This window comes from Oncorhynchus mykiss, chromosome 13 (genome assembly GCF_013265735.2).
Source record: "Oncorhynchus mykiss isolate Arlee chromosome 13, USDA_OmykA_1.1, whole genome shotgun sequence".
NCBI lineage: Eukaryota > Metazoa > Chordata > Actinopteri > Salmoniformes > Salmonidae > Oncorhynchus > Oncorhynchus mykiss.
The window spans coordinates 23,430,788-23,441,395 of record NC_048577.1 but is presented as its reverse complement, the minus strand read 5'-3'; the positions used below and the strand labels follow the sequence as shown (position 1 = coordinate 23,441,395).

Below are 10,608 nucleotides of genomic sequence, written 5' to 3'. Positions count from 1 at the left end.
CACGCAAAGGAAACATTTAGCTACGGAAAACAAAATGAGCATTTCTTATTGGGCAAGTTCAGCCCATTTCTTACGTTTTGTACCTAAATGAACACGACCCAGGGGTCTTGTATACAGGAGAGAAGGACGGAAGAGATACAGGAAACTGGCTTTCGTCCAAGCTAGATATCAGTGAATTTATTGTATTTAGAAATGCATGGTTATCATAACATGTACGCACAACTGAAGACAACCACTGTGCTGTAATTCATCATTCCATACCAAAAGCTAGTTCTAACAGACAAGGACAGATAAGATGGCGAAGCAATTTTTTGTTCTGCTACAGTCACAAAGTCTTATGTAGTGTTTAGTAACCATAGTGCCAAGTACCTTTATCAACTGCCCTCATCTATTCAATCAAATATCAAATGGGGAAAGCAATGGCATTAGAACTTGCAAGCTTGTTTTGAGACATTAGCAATGTACATTTCTGTATCAAAAAGAATCCTAGTTTAACACTTCCACTGAGTAAATACAAAAGCAGTATCATCCATAACAAAAAGAATGTACCCACTGGGTTTTTACAATACACCTATTTCCTGTCTGTCCATAGAAGCCAAAGACGATTGGTAACATGGGAGAGAAGTCCAGTTTAGTTTGGCTGAAAAGACTGGACATTTGGGAGATATTTCTATTAAAGCTATTTACTGGATCTAAAATGGTACATATTAAGGCTCTCGAGTTTTGTTGAGCTGAATGCCCCTGAAAGTGTTGGCTACTGAGTACCCTCCAAGTTTGATGTTAAATGCATCAGATGCTAACTAAAATCAGAACTAGAAGAAATTGATACCTTCATCAACAACAACAAAAATAGAGTACTTGGTTCGCCTAAATTGAATGGGATCAAATAGTCCAAGAAATTAGGCTGCAATGTGTTCAGCTCTTAAAAAGCAGTTTTTTTTGTGTTTGGTGTGCACCTGCTAGAACTGAATCTTTTCCAACCCAAGCATTCAGTGGACGGTTGGTGTTTAGCATTCTGCCTGGTATGCACACTAAACTCACTAGACAACATTATTTGCCTCTCCAATTTGCTGCGACAGCCATGTATTATTCTTATAAAAGTCCTTTTGAATACTGAAAATACTTTTTTTTTTCCCACTATAAATCTAACATGACCTAAATTCTATAATTAAAATAGATCATTTTAATATCACTTCTTTACATCACAATTAGTGGTATGTATGCTGTGAATTTTAAAGGAGTTGCAATATTAAATGCTTAATTATGAAGTAATAATTTGGCATCTGATTAACAATTTCCTGGTTTATCTTAATCTGCCTGAATACATTTGACATAAATTCATTGCAAGTGCTTGATGCACTGAAAATAACAGAACCATCCCAGTTATAAATTGATTGACATATGTACAGAATTATCATAAAAAACACACATTGTGAAAAAGGTGGATTCATAGGTCAAATGTCAATCCATTACTATTTATACCATTAAATAACATGTCAAAATGTATCATTAACCAGGTTTCCATCCAACCATTTCATGCTGATTAATTACCGGACACTTGGAAAAAAAGTAACGACTGGGCTGATGGAAACAGGAAATGCCGGTGCAGTTTTATAAAACAGACCATTTGCATCAATCGACATGGTGGGATGTTTTATGTGTCTGTAAAATTAATAATGCGAGAAATGGCAGTGGAAATGCCTTTTATCTGCAAATATTTAATAACCATCACATCGGCATAAACTTGGAGTCACACGATGACACTATGTAGTGTGATCCTCCACTATGACTCGGGAAAGCATGCAGGACTCGACTGCTCCCAAGCGCTGTGTGAAATAATCCTCTGGTTCCACTATATCACAACACAAAGTTTATCTTGATCGTGATCTTATTGCTTTTAAAACAAAGTGTCACTCTCTTCCTCGTCTCATCCCTCTGTCTATTACTCCACTTCGTGTTCAGCGTCCATGCAGGACTCCCAGGGGTTTTGGGGCATGCGGGGCATGGAGAGCAGGAGGAGGCCGAGGCCACTGAGGAAGAGGAGGCAGAAGCCGGCGCAGGCACAGGCGAAGGACCAGGCGTAGGAGTAGTCTATCCAGATGGTTTCCTCGCTCTCGATCATCCGCTTTACCGACTGACGCATCACCTCCACTGAGATGATGGCGCACAGACCTGCGATTGGGCATAGAGGGAGAGAGGAGGATGGGTTAACGGGCATGACCTCCAATCACAGGTAAGCAGTTGAATCAGATATTATTTGTTTTTCATTTGCTATACTATATTTTGATTTTAGTACTGCATCTGTTCCCTTAACACACTGATAACAGTACAACCAAAAGATTACAGAGGTAATGTGTTATCTGCGTGTCTGGTCTCACCTGCGAAAGCGAAGAACATTCCGGCAGGTTTGAGGATGTAGTCATTTCCCTTCTTGAAGGAGCACAGGAGACACAAGGTGCCCAGGATCATAAAGGCCAGGCTGAAGATGGCGATGGCCGCTGCCGAGATATTGTACTCTGAAAAGAGAGCAAATAGAGGTCACTTGAAGATGACCCCTGACCTATGAAAATATAGTATGCCATTTAGCAGACGCTTTTATCCAAAGCGACTTACAGTCATGCATGCATATGGGTGGTCCTGGGAATAAAGCCCACTACCTTGGCGTTACATGTGCCATGCTCTACCAACCGAGTTAGAATGTATGTAAACACACAACACAGGAGGAGGTTAAAGTTTCCTCTTACCACTGATACAGGGTCAGACATTTTGCCATCCAGGTAGGATTGAGGGAAGGGTAGTCTGATCCTAGATCTGTGGTTAAGCGCAACTTCTATCTTAAGCAATTGTACATACTGTAAACTTGTAGAGTGCTACTTTCCTCCTATAACACTAAAAATACCTCTCTAAAATGGATCTGCATAAATTAACTTTAGCTTTTCAATACTCAAATTGTTTTGATTTTTCTACGTTACAGTACACGAAAAGGTAAGAAAGAGTCATTGTGGTGGGTTGTCTTTGTATGTGTATATAAAATCAGCCATAAGCCGATAGGAGGCTTACCAAGAAAAATTGTTTTATTCCAGAGCAGCATGAGTCCTTATGTCTCCAGCTGAATTATATCAATTATTTTTCATGACAGTGCAGCACTGGCGTAACTGGATGTGCAAACACTCATGTGGATTTTTTCCATTTGTCTTTAGTTTATGACTGAGAAAATAGTTGAAGGGACCTAACTGAATTGTTACGCGTGCAGATTAATTTAGTTTGTCACCTCATTGTACAGTACATGAGGTACAGTCACAGAATGGACAATTAAATATATCTTTTTTTTTTAATGAACAGGAGTGTGAAGCATGATAAGGAAGACGGAATTTCACTTGGTTGGTGGAATCTGCCATCAGTCAAACTAACAAGCTACCTAAATCAATCAAACAAACTAACGGAATGAAATAACGAGGTTACATTTGAAATGACATTGAGCTCGAAGTCCAAAATTGTTGTGTGAAATGAGAGACATGTTACACAGTGAAAAAGTTCCTCTGGCAGTAAGGCAGCCATCTTTATTCAACCAAAAGGAGAGAACTAAGCTTGGCATTACTGTACGTTGTTCCAAGCTATTCCAAGCTGCTTAACCAGCCATTCCGGTTATGTCGGTGTTGTAATGTGGATGGAGGAGCTAGGCTTTGATCTTCCGCCTGCGCTCTTAGAATCGGTGCCCAGGGGAGAGCCTCTCCTCGGGGGCTCCCCTTCATCTCATTCTGGGGGAGGATGGGCCAATGCTGGCTCTCACCCCTTGAGTAGTCCTGGAATCATGCTATATCCTGCATGGCGTGCTAGCGCTCTTCCCCTTGCAACCCCAGAGAGAGGGGTGAGCGGTTTCAGTCTAGGCTGGATCAGTGGTTTAATGTCTCAGGTATGGGCTGAAAGATCTCTTTTGCGCTCTATTTGGTGCTTTAGTGATTTATTATCCAAGTGGCATTTTCAGTTTAGCTCTGTTTACGCTGCTTGGCTGGAACTGCCTGTAGCTAGTCGTACTGACAGCGCTGGATCTGCCTGTGGCTAGTCGTACTGACAGCGCTGGATCTGCCTGTGGCTAGTCGTACTGACAGCGCTGGATCTGCCTGTGGCTAGTCGTACTGACAGCGCTGGATCTGCCTGTGGCTAGTCGTACTGACAGCGCTGGATCTGCCTGTGGCTAGTCGTACTGACAGCGCTGGATCGGAGCTCTATGGCCATGCTCCATATAAATGGTAACCATTGGTTTATTGAGGAGTGAAGAATCCCAATGGGCATTTGGAATGGGTCAGTGCCACATTTCAAAGTAAGGGCTATTTCTATTTCTGGGGCTAGCCATTAGCAATTTCATGAGGTGTGTGTGTGTGTAAATATATTATGAGGTTACACAAACTTACACAAAATAAGCTTTAGACCACACTATTTACCAAACTCTAGACCACCTTTACTCCACACAGAGAGACGCGTACAAAGCTCTCCCTCACCCTCCATTTGGCAAGTCTGACCATAATTATATCCTCCTGATTCCTGCTTACAAGCAAAAACTAAAGCAGGAAGCACCAGTGAAGCAGATGCTAAGCTACAGGACTGTTTTGTTAGCACAGACTGGAATATGTTGCGGGATTCTTCCGATGGCATTGAGGAGTACACCACATCAGTCACTGGCTTCATCAATAACTGCATCAAGGACGTCTTCCCCACAGTGACTGTACGTACATACCCCAACCAGAGGCCATGGATTACAGGCAACATCCGCACTGAGCTAAAGGTTAGAGCTGCCCCTTTCAAGGAGCTGGACTTTAAATCGGAAGCTTATAAGAAATTCCGCTCTGCTCTCCACCGAACCATCAAACAGGCAAAGCGTCAATACAGGACTAAGATTTAATCACACTACACCGGCTCTGATGCTCGTCGGATGTGGCAGAGCTTGTAAACTATTGCAGACTACAAAGGGAAGCACAGCCACAAGCTTCCCAGTGACACGAGCCTATCAGATGAGCAAAATTACTTCTATGCTCGCTTCGAGGCAAATAACACTGAAACATGCATGATAGCATCAGCTGTTCCGGACGATTGTGTGATCACTCTCTCCGTAGCCGATGTGAGTAAGACCTTTAAACAGGTCAACATTCACAAGGTCGCAGGGCCAGATGGATTACCAGGATGTGTACTCTGAGCATGAGTCTGTAATACCAACATGTTTCAAGCAGTCCACCATAGTCCCTGTGCCCAAGAACACTAATGTAACCTGTCTAAATGACTACTAACCCGTAGCACTCTCATCTGTAGCCATGAAGTGCTTTGAAAGGCTGGTCATGGCTCACATCAACACCATTATCCCAGAAACCCTAGACCTACTCCAATTTGCATACCGCCCCAACAGATCCACAGACGATGCAATCTCTATTGCACTCCACACTGCCCTTTCCCACCTGGACAAAAGGAAAACCTATGTGAGAATGCTATTCATTGACTACAGCTCAGCGTTCAACACCATAGTGCCCTCAAAGCTCATCACTAAGCTAAGGACCCTGACACTAAACACCTCCTTCTGCAACTGGATCCTGGACTTCCTGACGGGCCGCCCCCAGGTGGTACGGGTAGGCAACAACACATCTGCCACGCTGATCCTCAACACGGGGGCCCGTTGGGTGTGTGCTCAGTCCCCTCCTGTACTCCCTGCTCACTCATGACTGCATGGCCAGGCACAACATCATTAAGTTTGCCGATGACACAACAGTGGTAGGCCTGATCACCGACAACGATGAGACAGCCTATAGGGAGGAGTTCAGAGACCTGGCCGTGTGGTGCCAGGACAACAACCTCTCCCTCAAAATGATCAAGACAAAGAAGATGACTGTGGACTACAGGAAAAGGAGGACCGAGCACGCCCCCATTCTCATCGACAGGGCTGTAGTGGAGCAGGTTGAGCGCTTCAAGTTCCTTGGTGTCCACATCACCAATAAACTATCATGGTCCAAACACACCAAGATAGTCGTGATGAGGGCACGAAAAGGCCTATTTCGCCTCAGGAGACTGAAAAGATTTGGCATGGGTCCTGAGATCCTCAAAAAGTTCTACAGCTGCAGCATCGAGAGCATGGTTGCGTCACTGCCTGATATGGCAACTGCTCAGCCTCCGACCGCAAGACACTACAGAGGGTAGTGCGTACGGCCCAGTACATCACTGGGGCCAAGCTTCCTGCCATCCAGGACCTCTATACCAGACAGTGTCAGAGGAAGGTCCTAAAAATTGTCAAAGACTCCAGCCACCCTAGTCATAGACCGTTCTATGTGCTACCGCACAGCAAGCGGTACCGGAGCGCCAAGTCTTGATCCAAAAGGCTTCTTAACATCTTCTAACCCCAAGCCATAAGACTCCTGAACAGCTAATCAAATGGCTACCCAGACTATTTGCATGTGACAAATACAATTTTATTTTAAATATTAGTGACATAGCTTTTATTGCAGGACTTTGACAAATTACCTCAACTGTCAACCTTTTGTGTGTTTTAAATATTAATATTGGAATGTACAGTCTTACCCCACCCATATCATGGGTGTACACTCTATAGGCATCAGCTTACTCAGTGACACCCATAGATTACAATTCCATAGAGTTTACACACATATTAGCGTCTTAGCTATTATTGCAGGACTTTACAGTCCATTAGGAATGTTCAATACGCACAATAGATTGACTGGGGAGGTGATTTCTCACAGTCAAAGTCCTGCAATAAGAGAGCCCACAGCTCATCCAGCAGTACACTGCATCCTTCTCCCTCTGAAATGCTGCACCTCTCTCCCGACCTGCTGCAGCCACACTCTGCCTGTTGCTTTAAACAGATGTGTGATTCAACAAACACCATGTTGTTAGTTCTCAAACCATGCTTATTGTGGGACTTTAAAGAGCGACTTCCTTTAAAAAGCAACAAATCCCTTTGAAAACGGCATACGTGGTATCAGTATGAGCCAGAAACAGTTATTTTAAAGTCAAAATGTACTGCAAAGTGTAAATATGATCATTTTTGTGATGAAGTCAGTCTGGTCTAAAACGGAGTTTGGAACATCCATGCATCACACCAGGTAAAGGAAAGTTGGGTTTTGATTTGCCGATGTCCAGTTGCCCACTAACATGGAGTGAACCGCTTCGGTGATTGCTCTCTATCCAATAGCATAGACAGTGAGACAGACCTGCCCAGCAGCTCCGACTTTGTTTACAAAAGACATCAAGTCGTGCATTTTTTTACTCGAGAAATACTGCCCCAAACACCTTACAGGCTGACTACACTGCTCGCATCGCATGCGTGAGCGTCGCTCGCTAACGAGCGTCTGCGTTGCCAAGGGCTAAAATAGAAGTCAGTTCTATTTCTGACGCAGATCGCGCTGCAAGTCCTGCCTCTCCCATCTCCTCGTTGGTTTATAGAAGCAGGTACCCACGTGCCATCTCCTCATTGGTTATACCCACGTGGGTGACTGAAAGACGAACACGGTCAGTGGCAGTAATGCACGTAATTTATGAAAGTTGCCAATCGCAATATAAAGTCAAGAGAAGAAAAAGCCTGGAAGGAGGAGAGATGACTATAAACGATACGGTTGACAGTTTTATGTGTGGATTAATTGGTGGAGTAGGGGACCTTGTGCATTTCAAATAAATAACTCAATGTTTATATCCCAGGACAAATTAGCTAGTAACATCAAGCTAGCTAAATAGGACAAATTAGCTAGTAAGGGCAAGCTAGCTAGCTAAATTGACATAAATGTTTAATGCTTTTCGATCTGTCCCCAAATTAATATACATGGTTCAGAGTTTGTTTTGATATTTTAACCTGCGTGTCGTGATCACGTTTGGTGTGGGGGGACAAAATACATTTATGCACGATGGCGCACGAGCGCAGCCGGTTCGGGTTCCTTGTTAGTCAGATGTAAAATTGCACAACTAAAACATCATTGGCAAAAACGTCAAAATGAATTATAGATTTCTTCTGGGGATTTTTAGGAAGTGAAGTAGGCTTCCGCATCTACAGTGTCTCACGGGGGACAAACATTAACCAAACGTGTAATTAGTCAGAAAACAAACCACCAAGACTGAAATCCAATTTTTCTAATGAGCGACAGAAAAAAAAAACATGTGCCGATCGGCGTGTTCAGTGGCTCTTTAACTGTGTGAAATCACCTCACTAGTCAGCCTATTGTACGTATTGAACATTCATATAGCTTTACCTATAGTGTCTGCCCCCCATGAAATGGTGCATCAGCCTACTCACTGACACCCACAGATTACAATTCGGAAGTGTTTACACAAATATTAGCATCATAGCTCTTATTGCAGGACTTTGACTGTGAGAAATCACCTCCCCAGTGACCCCTGCAAACAAAAATGAGTCGTTAGGACGTCCTCAGAACGTCAAAAGGTTTTGTCATGGTCACCTGGACGTCAAAACAGTGACATGCTCGTATCTCCTGATCTATGTGAACTGTCTTTACGTTTCTTTACAAAAAAGATTGAAAATATTACATCACAGACTTGCAGTAGCCAGTCTTACACCAGCAATTCTTGTTCAGAGGCATAAGAGGCAATTACTCTGAGACAGTCTACTGCTTCCTATTGCTCATTTGAGAAAAAATCCATTACATCTCTTCTTATATGTACTCATATACACAGCGTACTTATAACGTATGTTCTTATAAACTATGTATTTTACAAGCCTGTGAATTTACAGGTATACAGGTATATTATTTCAATATGATCCGATGTACACAACTGAAGTTAGATGTACAGTGGGGCAAAAAAGTATTTAGTCAGCCACCAATTGTGCATGTTCTCCCACTTAAAAAGATGAGAGGCCTGTAATTTTCATCATAGGTACATTTCAACTATGACAGACAAAATGAGAAGAAAAAAAAATCCAGAAAATCACATTGTAGGATTTTTAATGAATTTATTTGCAAATTATGGTGGAAAATAAGTATTTGGTCAATAACAAAAGTTTCTCAATACTTTGTTATATACCCTTTGTTGGCAATGACAGAGGTCAAATGTTTTCTGTAAGTCTTCACAAGGTCTTCACACACTGTTGCTGGTATTTTGGCCAATTTCTCCATGCAAATCTCTAGAGCAGTGATGTTTTGGGGCTGTTGCTGGGCAACATGGACTGTTGCTGGGCAACATGGACTTTCAACTCCCTCCAAAGATTTTCTATGGGGTTGAGATCTGGAGACTGGCTAGGCCACTCCAGGACCTTGAAATGCTTCTTACGAAGCCACTCCTTCGTGTTTGGGATCATTGTCATGCTGAAAGACCCAGCCACGTTTCATCTTCAATGCCCTTGCTGATGGAAGGAAGTTTTCACTCAAAATCTCACAATACATGGCCCCATTCATTCTTTCCTTTACACGGATCAGTCGTCCTGGTCCCTTTGCAGAAAAACAGCCCCAAAGCATGATGTTTCCACCCCCATGCTTCACAGTAGGTACGGTGTTCTTTGGATGCAACTCAGCATTCTTTGTCCTCCAAACACGACGAGTTGAGTTTTTACCAAAAAGTTATATTTTGGTTTCATCTGACCATATGACATTCTCCCAATCTTCTTCTGGATCATCCAAATGCTCTCTAGCAAACTTCAGACGGGCCTGGACATGTACTGGCTTAAGCAGGGGGACACGTCTGGCACTGCAGGATTTGAGTCCCTGGCGGTGTAGTGTGTTACTAATGGTAGGCTTTGTTACTTTGGTCCCAGCTCTCTGCAGGTCATTCACTAGGTCCCCCCGTGTGGTTCTGGGATTTTTGCTCACCGTTCTTGTGATCATTTTGACCACACGGGGTGAGATCTTGCGTGGAGCCCCAGATTGAGGGAGATAATCAGTGGTCTTGTATGTCTTCCATTTCCTAATAATTGCTCCCGCAGTTGATTTCTTCAAACCAAGCTGCTTACCTATTGCAGATTCAGTCTTCCCAGCCTGGTGCAGGTCTACAATTTTGTTTCTGGTGTCCTTTGACAGCTCTTTGGTCTTGGCCATAGTGGAGTTTTGAGTGTGACTGTTTGAGGTTGTGGACAGGTGTCTTTTATAATGATAACAAGTTCAAACAGGTGCCATTAATACAGGTAACGAGTGGAGGACAGAGGAGCCTCTTAAAGAAGAAGTTACAGGTCTGTGAGAGCCAGAAATCTTGCTTGTTTGCAGGTGACCAAATACTTATTTTCCACCATAATTTGCAAATAAATTCATTAAAAATCCTACAATGTGATTTTGTTTTTTTTTTCTCATTTTGTCTGTCATAGTTGAAGTGTACCTATGATGAAAATTACAGGCCTCTCATCTTTTTAAGTGGGAGAACTTGCACAATTGGTGGCAGACTAAATACTTTTTTGCCCCACTGTATCTTCTACATATAAAAGGAAAACATGTGATGTGTTCATTTCATTTATAGGACCATGGAAACGGTGGGTCCCCATAAACCATGTTATAAACTGACGGACATCATAAACATAAAAACAAGTGTGTGTGTGTGCGTAAATATATTCTAATTTACACCCTACTGATTGGGTCTGACAAGGCCCTGCATGTGCTAAGCAGTCCTGTCATATGTGAG

General features: G+C 42.8%; 1 protein-coding gene across 2 annotated transcripts in view; it reads right to left on the bottom strand.

Moving 5' to 3' along the window:
- Positions 1-150: 150 nt before the first annotated feature.
- The window catches only part of LOC110485985 (voltage-dependent calcium channel gamma-1 subunit), a 38,850-nt gene continuing 28,392 nt past the window's right edge, over positions 151-10,608 (bottom strand). For both annotated transcript variants that reach the window (XM_036940645.1, XM_021557255.2), the window contains 2 exons: positions 2,379-2,516; positions 151-2,172 (listed from right to left, as the gene is read on the bottom strand). In XM_036940645.1, the coding sequence (XP_036796540.1) occupies positions 1,943-2,172; positions 2,379-2,516 (368 nt within the window). In that variant the 3' untranslated portion in view covers positions 151-1,942. The remainder of the gene's footprint in view (positions 2,173-2,378; positions 2,517-10,608) is intronic.